Source organism: Populus alba, chromosome 16 (genome assembly GCF_005239225.2).
Source record: "Populus alba chromosome 16, ASM523922v2, whole genome shotgun sequence".
Lineage (NCBI taxonomy): Eukaryota > Viridiplantae > Streptophyta > Magnoliopsida > Malpighiales > Salicaceae > Populus > Populus alba.
In genome coordinates, this window is record NC_133299.1 from 12,478,220 (window position 1) to 12,492,332 (window position 14,113).

At 33.7% G+C, this 14,113-nt stretch overlaps 2 protein-coding genes across 2 annotated transcripts; one reads left to right on the forward strand and one right to left on the reverse strand.

The window, feature by feature from the left end:
- The first annotated feature begins 368 nt into the window (after positions 1 to 368).
- On the forward strand, positions 369 to 6,180 carry LOC118037559 (acetyl-coenzyme A carboxylase carboxyl transferase subunit alpha, chloroplastic). The gene is made up of 12 exons (XM_035043554.2): positions 369 to 607; positions 803 to 1,203; positions 1,311 to 1,385; positions 1,998 to 2,105; positions 2,240 to 2,400; positions 2,540 to 2,654; positions 2,738 to 2,892; positions 3,572 to 3,623; positions 3,716 to 3,784; positions 4,098 to 4,175; positions 4,252 to 5,389; positions 5,798 to 6,180. Exons 2-11 carry the CDS (start codon positions 871 to 873, stop codon positions 5,386 to 5,388), a joined length of 2,283 nt encoding a protein of 760 aa, XP_034899445.1. The 5' UTR covers positions 369 to 607; positions 803 to 870; the 3' UTR covers position 5,389; positions 5,798 to 6,180.
- Positions 6,181 to 6,379: 199 nt separating this feature from the next.
- LOC118037560 (steroid 5-alpha-reductase DET2) lies at positions 6,380 to 7,347 on the reverse strand. The gene has a single exon (XM_035043556.2). It carries the CDS (start codon positions 7,256 to 7,258, stop codon positions 6,485 to 6,487), a length of 774 nt encoding a protein of 257 aa, XP_034899447.1. The 5' UTR covers positions 7,259 to 7,347; the 3' UTR covers positions 6,380 to 6,484.
- Positions 7,348 to 14,113: the final 6,766 nt, after the last annotated feature.

Genomic DNA, 14,113 nt, shown 5'->3' on the forward strand with positions numbered 1-14,113 from the left:
TCAAGAATCTATTTAAAATCAATGGTTTATATTAAACAAATATAACACAAAACTCAAGGGGAGCCACGTTAAAAGAATGTAGTTTTGGAGCGCTAATTACTAAGAGCATTCTATGTTTTTACATTTTTAAAAGTATTTTTATTTTTTTAATGTTTTCAAATTATTTTAATATAAATATATAAAAATTAAAATTTTATAAATAATTTTTTTAATATATTTTTTAATTAAAAAACATTTTTAAAAATAATTATTACACAACATCAAATTTGCTTTAAATGAGTTCGATAAAAAGTCTTCAAGGGACTATTTTGAACTCTTGAAGGGACTGAGTACGTGTCCCTCTCTTAACATAAGAAGTATCGAACTGAAAACAAACCAAACCAAAGAAAACAAATGCCCTTCTTTCTCTTCCCTTCCCTTTCCTTCTCTTTTGACGATCTCTACGATGTTTCCCTCATTTTCCTTCGCTTTAAATAAATATTAAACTCCTCCCTCACTTGTCTCTAGTTGTTTGCCAAACAACCCTCCCCTTCCTTCCTTCCCTCCTTCTCTTTAGATCATCCCCCCTCTCCTCGTCTCTCCTCTCCTCTCTACAGAGATCTCACTGGTATCTTCACCTTTTGATTCTTTTTTTTTTGGTTAAAAATGGAGAATTAATGCATTTTTTTTCAACTTTTAGTAGTGTATTTTTAGTCCAAAACTACTACTACTACTACCACTACTACTTTTTTACTTAATTACTTATCCATTAAGGAGAGAAAAATTAACGAGGGACTGATTTTCCCCCCCCTGTATTTCACAGGTAAAATCGAGTTTGCGTCGGGGATAAATTTGGGAATTTGAAGATCTACTAGGTGTGAGGGTTTTGTTATGGCTTCTTCTATATCGAATTCGGCAGTTGCATTTACCGGAGCGACAGCTTCGGATCTTCTGCGGAGCTCGAAGTGCTGTGGTGTTAGTGGCATTCCGTTGAGAACCCTAGGAAAGGCGCGATTCAGTGTGAAAACGAGGGATTTATCGGTGGTTGCGAAGGCTAGGAAAGTTAAGAAGCATGAATATCCATGGCCTGCGGATCCGGATCCGAATGTGAAAGGCGGGGTTTTAACTCATTTATCGCATTTTAAGCCTCATAAAGAGAAGCCTAAACCGGTTACTTTGGATTTCGAGAAACCACTTGTTGCACTCGAAAAGAAGATCATCGATGTAATTTGCCTTTGCCCTTTTGTGCTAGCTTGGCTTTTAAGCTGAGAGTATTAAAAAAAAAAAAACTGGTTGGTTGAAATGTTGGTGCATTTTTTGTTCTGTTGCAGGTGCGGAAGATGGCGAATGAAACTGGTTTGGACTTCAGCGATCAGATTGCATTGTTAGAGAGTAAATATCAACAGGTTTGCGAACGCGGATTGGTTGAATTTGATACGATTGTATGGAGTCTTTTTTATGCTGCAGTACAGTGATTATGAAAATTGTTGAATTGAAACCTCAAGTTCGAAGTTTTGTATCATTTGTCTGGTCATACTATCCTGTTAAACATAATGGGATTACAGCTGTTGATGACTGCTAATAGTTTTGGGTTTTATCAATGTGGTTTGAACGTTCCTGATATGCATTTTTTTTTCTATATGTCTAAATTTTTGCATCTGTGTTCTGCTACTCTCTAAGTAGACAAGGTTGCAAGAGTAGTGGGTTTGGAAACTTGAACTGAAACTGAAAGTGATAAACTGTCAAAATTCATTTGGAGGAGCTAATCCATTTGAAACCAGACAGTTTCCCCAGAAAGATATGATTGTATTATTAGGGGAAGGCTTGAAAAATAATGTCAGGGATGTGTATATCTAATGTATTTCTGCCATTTGTAGAGCCTCTTTCTGAAGCAGGAAAAATGCATAATTTATATTTGTCTTAATGCTGTTTAGGGTCTAAGGCTTTAGGCCTAGGCTCCATCGTTAATGGATTCTGTTGCTTAGAGTATTTTCATGTGTCTCCGCTATTGATTTCAGGCTCTAAAGGATCTGTATACGCATCTGACTCCTATACAACGTGTGAATATTGCACGCCATCCGAACAGGCCAACATTCCTTGATCACATATTTAGCATTACTGAAAAGGTCTGCTACTCGTAATCTCATTTAACTTTTAGATTCTCTTAATTGCATATGTTCTTCATTCTGATATTTCGTGTTCAATTGGTGGATGCTATGGAACTATCTTAATGAATATCTGTGTATCATTAAATGTCCAGTTTGTAGAGCTTCATGGAGATCGTGCAGGATATGATGATCCGGCTATTGTTACTGGTATAGGCACAATAGATGGTAGAAGATACATGTTCATGGGTCACCAAAAGGGAAGAAACACAAAAGAGAACATTATGCGTAACTTTGGGATGCCTACTCCTCATGGGTATGTTCAATTATATATAAACATATTTCAATAAACTTTGAAATGAGATATTGATTTCTCTCCCACACATTATGCAATCCACTTGCAGAGTTGGATATTTAGTATCTGTCATGGACTGATAAATGTCTTTTTTTAACAGCTATCGGAAGGCTTTACGCATGATGTATTATGCAGATCACCATGGCTTCCCTATTGTTACTTTTATCGATACACCTGGAGCATATGCAGATCTTAAATCCGAGGAACTAGGCCAAGTACGTGGATAATTGTACTGCAAAGCTTTCAAGGCTTTCTTTAAATGGAGTTCAACTAATTTGTTTGCTATTCATATGCACAGGGCGAAGCCATTGCTCATAATTTGAGGACCATGTTCGGCCTAAAGGTTCCCATTGTTTCTATTGTTATTGGGGAAGGTGGCTCTGGTGGTGCTCTGGCCATTGGCTGTGCTAATAAATTGTTAATGCTTGAAAACGCAGTTTTCTATGTGGCCAGGTACTTCAATGGGTTTTTTTCCTTTTTTTTTGTTTTTCACTCCATTTATTCCAGAATCCGAATGTTTGTGCAAATTTACTATTGAGCATTTGCTTGTCTTGTCTTGTCTTGTCTTGTTGAAAAGATGGGACTCATTATCAGCAGTAGAAATTATCACTCCTGTATCCGATAACTCGTATAGAGGAAAAGGATTTAGTAAAATATGTTTGGACAACTCCCTTTGACTTTGAGTGCTATTTTAGGAATATGGTGGTACCGAGGTCTGGTTGCTCATGAGGTTTGGTGGTCTTTCCTAAGTGACTTACTTAGCTCTGTTGCTTATTTTGAATAGTCAATTTGGAGGATATGACATTTTGTTGTGGCAACGTGCACATACAGCCATTGGTGAGATGGCTGTCTATTTTAGTGTAGCTCTTACTCGTCATGATTCTCCTGTTGACTGGGATTGCTAGTTGTCTAGTTAAACAAGCTTGTATTTTTGGCCTAGTTATGGAAATGTGTTCATCAACAATGTTGTTATTCTTTTAAGGATCCAACTTTGCAATGCATCAACTGGTTTCCATGTTCTTTCCCTTTTATAAGGATATGATGTTTTATGCTCCATGTTTTTATTTTTCACACAAATGTGCTGATTGATTTTACATTTCCTAACATTTTTTGAACTTATTTTGTGTTAAAGTCCTGAAGCATGTGCAGCAATTTTATGGAAGACTGCCAAAGCTGCTCCAAAGGTTTGTAGTCTCTTCTCACTTTTGGACTTTGCCTGCATTTGGATATTTTATCGATTATAGATTATAGAAACGTTTTTTCCCTTCTCCTGCAGGCAGCTGAGAAGCTTAAAATCACTGGTCCCGAGTTGTGTAAGCTGCAAATTGCAGATGGAATCATACCTGTAATAATCTTCTTTCTAAAATTTTTATTTAGAAAGCTGTTCTAAGATTTTAAACCATGATAATTTGCATATTCTACAAACAACAAAGGTTGCCTCGGGAAGGGAGTGGTTGGGTGGGTGATTCCGGGCTGCTATGCATGTATTTATAAAGGAATTCTTATTGAAATTTAGTTCAGATTCATGATATTGAGAAGTGCTATTGATAAATAACATATATCTCACTGCTTTTCTCTTCCTCTTCTCTTTATACGTTTTTATGTTGATGAATAAAAGCTGCTCAACTATTTTTTCTTGTTAAAAAAAAAAAAAACAGGAGCCACTAGGTGGAGCACATGCAGATCCATCATGGACCTCACAACAGATAAAGAAAGCAATTAACGAAACTATGGATGTGAGTGCCACTTGCAAGGCTTCCTTAAGAACCAAATTCTAATACTGTGCCCTAACATTAATCTTATCTTTAACAGGAGCTCAAGAAAATGGACACAGAAGCTTTACTAAAACATCGCATGCTTAAGTTTCGAAAAATCGGTGGGTTTCAAGAAGGAGTCCCAGTTGATCCTATAAGAAAAGTCAACATGAAGAAGAAAGAAGAACCCATCACAAGGAAGACTCCAGTTCTGGAATTGGAGGATGAGGTTGAAAAACTGAAAGAGCAAATTTCAAAAGCCAAGGAGTCATCTAGCAAGCCTACAGAGTTGGCTTTAAATGAGATGATAGAGAAACTAAAAAAGGAGATTGATCTTGAATATTCTGAAGCTGTTGAAGCGATTGGCTTAAAGGATAGGTTATTGAATTTGCGGGAAGAATGTGCAAAAGCAAATTCACAGGACCATCTCATGCATCCAGTTCTGATGGACAAGATCGAAAAGCTTCATGATGAATTTAACAAGGGCCTGCCAACTGTTCCTAATTATGCGAGCCTGAAGTACAAGCTTGGCATGTTGAAGGAGTTTTCTAAAGCCAAATGCGCCTTGGAGAAGAAGAGCAAGGGTGAGGAGCTGAAACTGGATATCAATAAGAAAATCAAAGAGGTCATGGATAGGCCTGAAATTAAGGAGAAGATGCAAGCACTAAAGGCAGAAGTTCAAAAGTCAGGGGTTTCTACTTCTGCAGATTTAGATGAAGGCACAAGGGAGAGCATATCAAAGATGAAGAAAGAGATACAGTTGGAATTGGCGAATGCCCTCAAGTCCATGGATTTGGATGTTGAGATTGTAACGGCAAAGAAACTCATTGATGATGGCTTGAAGGGAAAGGTAGAAAGTTTGAGGGAGGAAACTAGCAAGAAAATTGAAAATCTGATGAACTCATCAGATCTTAAAAACACCATCCAGTTACTGAAGTTGGAGGTAGCCAAGGCAGGGAAAACACCCGATGTCGCATCAAAAAAAAAAATTGAGGCTTTAGAACAACAAATAAGGCAGAAGCTTGCCACTGCTATGAACTCCTCAGAAATAAAATCAAAGCATGAAGAGCTGCTGGCAGAGATCGCCCTAGAATCCAATGGAAGTTTGAAAAATCATGATCTAAAGGAAGGGACTCCAAAAAATGATGAATCCAGGGTAGAAATTAATTTGGGTGCAAATCGCAGCTTTATTTAGAGTGAGTTCTTTGATTCTTATTTCTCCTTCTCCGATGGATAAAGTGGACGTATATCTAGACTTCTATTCTATTTTGAGTTTTGTTTGAGGGTACATCCGACACGCTAAGATTTATAATTTCTTAAGCCTGCATGTATTCATCCTCTCTCTGATGAGGAATACAAGTGGTCATTCTTGACGCGGGCTCAGTTCCATTTGCACTAGGCAGCATGCCTCTCCTCTAAGACTGCTACGGCATTGCAATGTTTACTTAAATCCCAACGAGTTCATTAAGTAAATAGGGCTTGCTATGTATTGCTAGCGTTGAAGGCAGTAAATTTATTTATTTAATTTGAACAAAATTGGCAAGTGATTTTCACGATTATTTCTTGAGTCATTCCATTCATTTCGTAACAATCTCTCTTTCTAGGTATGCAACTGGTGAAGATGGCGTTGAAAGAAGTTTTTCATTAAAGCAGTCAGAACAGCACCATGCTCTTCTAATCCGAAGATACTCAAACTCCGGCCTTTCGACCTCAGGGAGGCTGCATATTATTATTGTCTTCTCTGGCTACAGCGCACAAGTTTTTGTTCCATGCGAAAACGAGAGTCCACAACATTATCTTTATTAGCTGAAACATTTTCCATTCCAGTTAGGTTTTTATTGATCTATCCTGTACTGCCTTTTCAATTTTATCTTATAATGTGTCTCTATTTGCATTGATAGACGAAGACAGTTTTTGTATAAATTATGTTGAGTGCCAGAGGAAAAGCTCCCAGGTATCAGTAATAATACCCGTCTGTTGACTGAAATGAACGTTCCACTTTCAACTCAAGAAGCTTGAAACTTCTATGTTTTATTGAATTCCAAGATTATCATTTTCAGAAGACATCATTTTATGAGGCATCATATTAATGGAGAATTGCTGTCGATGTGCGAGGGTAAATAAGAAACCAAAAAAACTGTCGTGCAAACAAATCTGAACAAAGATTGAGCAGTTAACACGCAGTCTAATGGAATAGTACTTTGCATTTGATTCTTAACTGGAAGAAACACAACCAGCCATTACAATTCCATTGTTTCAAGCTACAAACACAAGAAGAGGGGAGAATAGCTTCAACACAGAAAAGGGATCACTGCTTTCCTGTTCTTGGGATAATCCTCTCTGAACTTCTCCAGGTACCATTTGTGATTGGCACATGCCCTAGGCACCAAGTTTGCACATGTATAGAGTAAAAAACCAAACCCAGCCCAAGACCAAGTCATCACTGCCCATCCAAACCACTCCACAATCTCCCCGAAGTAGTTGGGGCAGCTCACCAACTCAAACCACCCTCCTCTCGGCACCTTATACCCGCCACCTTCCCTCTTCAAACCTAACAAAACTCCATCGGTCCACGTATTGATCCTCATGCCCCACACAAACACCACTAACCCACCGAAAAACCTCCACCAAAACAGCCCCCCGTCATAATCACTCTTGTAATGAGACACCCACCTAGCCTGCAGGTAAGCATTCAGCAGATTAAACCCAAATGCCATAACGGCCACACTCACCGGGAAACCACCCGTGGTTTTGGAATTCCGATAAATCCGAAGTGGGTAGATGCAGGTGCGGTGGAAGTAGTGGAAGAGGAAGGGGGACATGAGAATGAGAGCTTTGGGATTGGTGAAGTGTTGGCCATAGGGGAAGAGGAGGAGTGTGAGCCAAAGAGTGGGGCTTTCCATGAGGATCCAAGCCAAGGGTGGAGAGATTGTAGGACCCCACCCTGGACGGTGGTGCTTCCCATACGGGGCTTGAAGAAATTTCAGGGAAATGAATGTAGGGGGTCCTATGAGGTAAATGGATAGGAGACTGTAGTGAAAGAGGCTCTGATCTAATAGCGCCATTGCTGTTTGATGTCAGATTGAAAGTGATGATGCTCTTTAAGGTTAGGGCATTTTTATAGAATAAATTTGTATAAAGAGTTAACAAAGCTGTCGATTTGTCATTAACTTCAAGCTTTTATCGCAAGTTCCATGGGGCATGGGCTTAAAATTATTTAATCAGATAATTTAAAATTTAAAATTATAGGTTCTTCTTATTTTAAATCTATTTTTTAAAAAATCATTTTAAATTATCTTTTTATTAAACATCCCTAACTTAAAATCATTTTAAAAATAAGTCTTGAATCATGATTCAAAGTCAAAAAATTATTTACTCTGCACTCCGAGCTCCCTAGATGTTGAATTTGTGTTAGTTCTTAATATTTTAAAATCTACAACTTAGAAAAACTTACCTAACATGATTCATGAAAAGTAATTTTTAATTTTGAGTTGTAATTAAAAAAACTACTTTATAAATAAATCTTAGCAAAAATAACTTAAATTATAATATATTTGATAAAAAAAAACTGACTCAAAAAAATTCTTCAGGGAGAAAAAAATAGCATATCATAAGTCAAAAGTTAAACAATTTAACTTTTAATTAAAACAAAATTGTAACAGAGTTAAACAATCTTTAAATTTATGAGTAATTAATCAAAGGTTGTAAAGGTCACACCAAGTAATATATCATATATTTCATTTGATATAATTTATGAAAGTAACTCTTCACTATTAAAATATGTAACTTAGAGTCATTCTCAAAACATATTTTAATTTAATTTTATGAATATTAAAATAAATATTTGAAAGAATTTTTAAATTCTAAAGTAAAAAAATGTATTTACAACAAAACTTATATCTTCTTTTATATATATCTGACGTAGACATCACCTTTCTTTAAAAAAATTATGGTTTTGTCCATAAGTAATCAAAGTACAAATTTGTATAATTCAAGAGATCTAAATTTATGAGAAAAAAATGCATTTTTTAGACAAAACTTTCTTTTCATTATTCATTGATTTTTATTTTTATTTTGATGAACACTAGTTTTTATCAAAAGCTCGATTCTTAGTATAAAAACTTATGATGATATGTAAAGCAATTTTCAATTAAGAAATAAAAATAATATCTCAATTATTCTTATGTGATTATGTAAAATAATAATAGAATAAATAACTCAAGTTTAATTTATAATTATTAATATTGCTAGAAAAAATAGTTTTATTTTAAAAGATGATGTATTTGGATAATTTATTAATATATCATTTTAGTTGGAGAAAATATTATTATAAAATTAAAAATATCATTTTATAATAAATCCATTTTATTTGGATAATTTATCATTTTATTATTAATAAAATTAATTATCATTTTATTTAGATAAAATTTTATTATAAATTTACAAGAAAAAAGAAAGAAAATAAAGGGCATATAAAAACAAGCTTGGAGGCACGCTCATATACTTGATTCAATATGAAAAAACTTAGACATGTAGATCTAGAAGGCCAAGCCTACATGCTTATTTTAAAAAAAAAAATGGGCACACAATACATCATTTATTCTGTATATTTTTTTAAATAAAAAGGATGACATGTTATTTGTTAGGGTTGATACTATGTCATTTACTAGTATATTTTTCGGTCATCTATGGTGATTATAAAACTAGACACTGGTCATGTGATTACTAAAATCTAATCTAACATGTTTTCACAAAAAAACAAAACAATATAAAATCTTAATAAATTTATTTTTAACTTCAAAACACTCTCTACTCATTATACTTATTATATAGAAATCAAAGTTTTGAAATAAAGGTTGATAATAATATTAAAAAAAGGTAACCATGAAAACTTTAAAATGAAGCTTTTCCGACTTTTATTAATTTTTGACATAAGATTCAAAATGACCTTGTGCATTTCTTTTAGTGTTTACTTGAAAGTGTGATATAAATTATTATTTTTTTAAAAAAATTATGCATTAAAATAAAATACTTTTTTAATTTTTTAAAAAATATTTTTGATATTAGCACGTTCAAAAGATCAAAACACATACAAACAAATTAATTTGAAACTAAAAATAATTTTCAAAAAAAATTAAAAATACAAAAAAAACCACAAAGCCAAGTACCACTTTAGTTACTAGACAAGTTCGAGTGGCTTTTTAGCATGGAAACTAACATCATCCACTATATCAAAACAACATAACTCCAAATAATAATAATAATAATCTCAATCTCAATGTCTTGATGGAGCTTTTGCAATCAATTAAAAGAATAATATAGATGTTTGATTAGATGTATGGATGAATGCATGTTTGTATTAATATTATTGAAAAAATACACATTACAATAACAACCAAAAAATTAAAAAATTAGTTTAATATATTTTACCCCAAATTAAAATAATTTCTTTTTATTCACCATTTTCAAGTAAAAACCTACAAGGTTTGCACTAATAGTTGGTATTATTTGCATGTAAATTCATGTACTTATTTATTTGGAGTTCCATTTTATTATTATTATTTCTAAATATTTTCACCCTGATTCACGAAACATTTCATTTAAATAATTGTTTTAATTGATTCAAGATTTATATCATTTATAATTTGCTGATAATTTGCAGACCGATTTATTATTTTGATCCATTCGGGATCTAAGTAAATTTACTAGGAATTTTCATCCTAGTATTAATAATTTTTTCTTCTAATTTATCATTATTTAATTGAGGATTTTCTTATTTAACATTGTTATACCAATTTTAGGTTTTCTACTAATTTATTATTATTTAACCAAGGATTTTCTTATTTAAAATTGCTCTAGGTACGGGGTTTACAATCCTTATGCATCTAACATGTATTTTCTCATTTATTATTTTATCAACTTGCTAAATTAGACCCTTCTAAACATTACAAGTTTCCAACTCAATTTCTAAACATTACAACACTATTAAAACACTAACATCTACACAATTTCATCAATTTTCACACTTCCCTTCTTATAGATTTAGCATCGTAAACGAATACCCAATCTATTTATTCTTCATGAATCACAATCATGATTTTATACAATTCTATCATCATACTAATCAAGTTTAAGCATGATAAAATCATTCAAAACCCAATATTTACACAATTTATTCAATTTCTGTATTTGTTTTTCATTCTTAAATATAACCATAATAGGTAATCTTTAGAAATTCACATTACAACATTTAAACCAATCTCAAACATTCCCAATATCATTTAAATCATAAAAAAATCACATAATTTAATCAATTTTTAAAACCCTTATAAAACTACCTGGTTAAGGTCGACCACTTAAAACTTTAATCACTTAAAATTCGTTTTTAATCTATTCAATTATATTCTTAATCATGTCATCCAAACCCCAATTAACTAACAATTATAAAATTTAGCATTCCTATCAAAATTTACATAAATCTTAACAATTCCTAAAATTAGGGATTTTCAATCCCCCATCATAATTCAAGAAATTAAGTGTATAAGTAACTTTTACCACTACCAAATAACCAAATTAAATGAGTCTTTTGTAAGGATTCCAAGGATTTCTTCCTCTTCAAAATTTGCATTCTTTTTTTCACAAATTCCCAAACTTCCAACCCCTTTCTTCTAAGTTTCACTAATTAAATTTGGTTTAATTAGTAGAAAACATTTAATCAAACTCTTATACCATATAAATTAAGAGGATTTGGAGAAAAATTGAGAAAATGAAAAGTTATTTCATTTGTGACTTTTCATCAATTAATTAGGGATTTCCACCCCTAATCATACAAACTCTCCTCTTAATTTATTATTTTTTTGGTAGGGAAACATACCATTCACCATTAAACATGAAGTTTAATGATTTTGGATTTAGGTTTAGATACAAGCTTTTAGGTTTGAAACCATAAGCAACTTTTGATGGACTCATGTTTATAAATCTATTAACCAAGTTATTATAAGCAAATTAGACCATAAGGAGAACCAAATCCCAATCTTTTATGATGGTCACTTACTAGATATCTTAAAAAGTTGTCTAAGCTTTAATTGACCACCTTGGTTTTGCTATTTGTTTAGGGGTAATAGGTATTGGAGAATTTCAACTTGATATCAATGATATGCTAGAAGATCTTCTTAAAGGAATTCATAAATTACACATCCCTATCTAGGATTATGGTTTTTAAAACACCATATAACTTGGCAATATCATCGTGGTAATCTGTAAATTTGATAAGGAACATATATCTTTGGGATTTCAATGGAAGTATTATCAACCCATAACACATTATATAACTTAAGGATGTGGAACATACTTTAAGCCTTGATGAGCTGCAATAATAGAAGATATTGCATTAATATAATTTTATTATCAATGATGATCTTGCAACTTTTATCCTTATATTTTATATAGGTATGAAAAATAACAATCCTTCTCCAATTTTTAGTTGTCTAGGGTTATGTTATGGTACATCTTACTAGACCTAATCTAGTTATTCCTAATTTTATAATGTGTTACTCAACTTGAATGGATAAATGAATCAGACATGACCTAATAACCTTATCTTTCTTATCCAGGTTATACAAATTCATATTATCGGTTTCACACACTTAATCATTTTATTCTTTGATAACTTGTGCCTTATTGGTATGGTTGGCTGCAACATGACCAAAATAGAGAGAGAATTTAGAAAGAGATGCTCTCCTTCACCCAAAACTTCTCCTCATGATCATTCCGCTGCTGAGCTCGTGAGTTCCTTTGTTGTGTCTCTTATGGTCAGTCCAAGGTTGGAGCCTCTGTTTCATTCCATTCAACTGGTAACAGTGAGCGTGCGATGCAATTCTTTGAAATCCTAATGGATGAAATTTCTGAAGTAGGGGTTTTTACCTGCAAATCTGTGCCCCCCCCCCCCCCGACGACCTCAGGAACTGGTGGATGTACTGTAGAGCATGTCTCTTTGATGTGCTTGCTGGGGATAACTTACCCCGTTGATAATTGTTCTGACGATGGCCACTTTGATGGGCATCATTCTTGTTTAGACAAATTAGATGGAGGTTTTATTTCTTTCTCTCCAACCTTGTTTGTCAAGGATCTACTTTTTGTTTGGCCCAATGGGATCTCTGGCTTCTCTTTTGTTCATATTCACATTGTTCACATCACCATCATCAGCGTTGATTTCTCCGCTAACCCTGATGGTGCTGGGTTCTTTGAAGGATTAACTACCTAGAATGTTGTTCCCCTTTGCATCAGAGCTTTTGGCCTTTGTAGGGTTTTCCCTACCCGTCATCCTCTTTAATGTTTTCTCCCTAGTGTATCAAAGGGCATGCTTGCCTTCTAGCGTAACATGGGGTTATGCACCTCATGTGTTTGTAGCTCATTGTAAGTTCTATTTGCTTTGTTATAGTTTGTTGTTATTGTATTTTGTTCTGTATATGTCCTGCTCCTTCTCTTGGCTGTTACTAGATGGCTGGATGGAGCTTATTTGTCTCTTGGCTGATGTGGATGAGAATACTTGTTGATGCTACATCTGTTGGGTAGCCTCGTTGAGCTTGACTGCCGATTTATTGCTGATGAAGTGTGTCATTGGACTGCTTGTTGTGATGTTAGCTTTTCTACTTAGCTTGTTATGCAGGTTAGTTAGCTTGTTGCTGCTAGATGCAGCTTAGTATGTTGTGCTTCTTGAAGCTGGCTGGAATTATGGTTTGCTAGAGTTGTTGTGTTTCTTCTCTGGCTTGTTCTCTTGGTTACTACCATGCGTCTCTCGCTTGCTGATGCATGGTCCCTGGCTTCCTATCGGGTCTTGGATTGATGGTCTTTATTGTTGATGAAGGTTGCTTCAGGATGTTAGATGCACATCTATCATGTGGCTGAGCTACTAGATGTCTTTTTCTTCTATGAAGTATGTTGTAGATGCTCTTTTGGCATTGTATGGAGTCCTGCTGCAAAGGATTTATTTTCCTGTTTAGGTGTGGCTCTCTCCCTAAATGCTTGGCCCCCTTTATATTAGAATGGTGCTCTGGTTTATCCGATATGTGCTTTGCTTGCTGTGGATGTCCTCCTTTCTCAGGTTGTCTCCACTTGTTGTCGTACTGCTGCTTTGATGGGGCTTTGTCTGTCTGGATAATGTTCTCTCCCCATGTCCAGACTGTACGCCCCTTTGTTCTATATTGTGCTATTTTGGTTATTCTGCAGGTCTGATTTGACAGTTATCGAGTTCTTTCTTAGGCTCTTGTGGCATCTGCTCCCATTCTATTATATATATATATATATATATATATATATATATATATATATATATATATATATATATATATATATATATAGTTGCTATATATCCCAACAGCTTGGGTGAGGCTCTCTCCCTTACACGACCAAAAGATTGATGTCTTCTCTCAAGTACAGGAGTGTCGAAGTAATAAATAACCTGGCAAGACCAGGGTCGAATCATAGAGAGGTTAATTGTATAAATTATAAATAACAATACAACAACAACAACAATAACAATAACAGTAATAATAATAATAATAATAATAATAATAATAATAATAATAATAATAATAATAATAATAATAATAATACTCAGTACGTGGCGTTGTTATACCTGAGAATGATTTAAAAGATCAGGTCACAGGTTTCCAGCCTATATACTGAGTTTATGAAAAGATCAAAGAGATATATTATATAATATAAACAAATTTTTGATGTGAATGAATAAGGCAAGAGCAACAATGTCAGGATCCTTGATCAAATATAAAGTATACTTAATGTACATAAAATATAACAAGAATATAAATAATAATAATAGTAGTAGTAGTAGTAGTAGTAGTAGTAGTAGTAGTAGTAAAAAAGAGAAGAGGAAGAAATTAATGAGAACTTTGAGATGG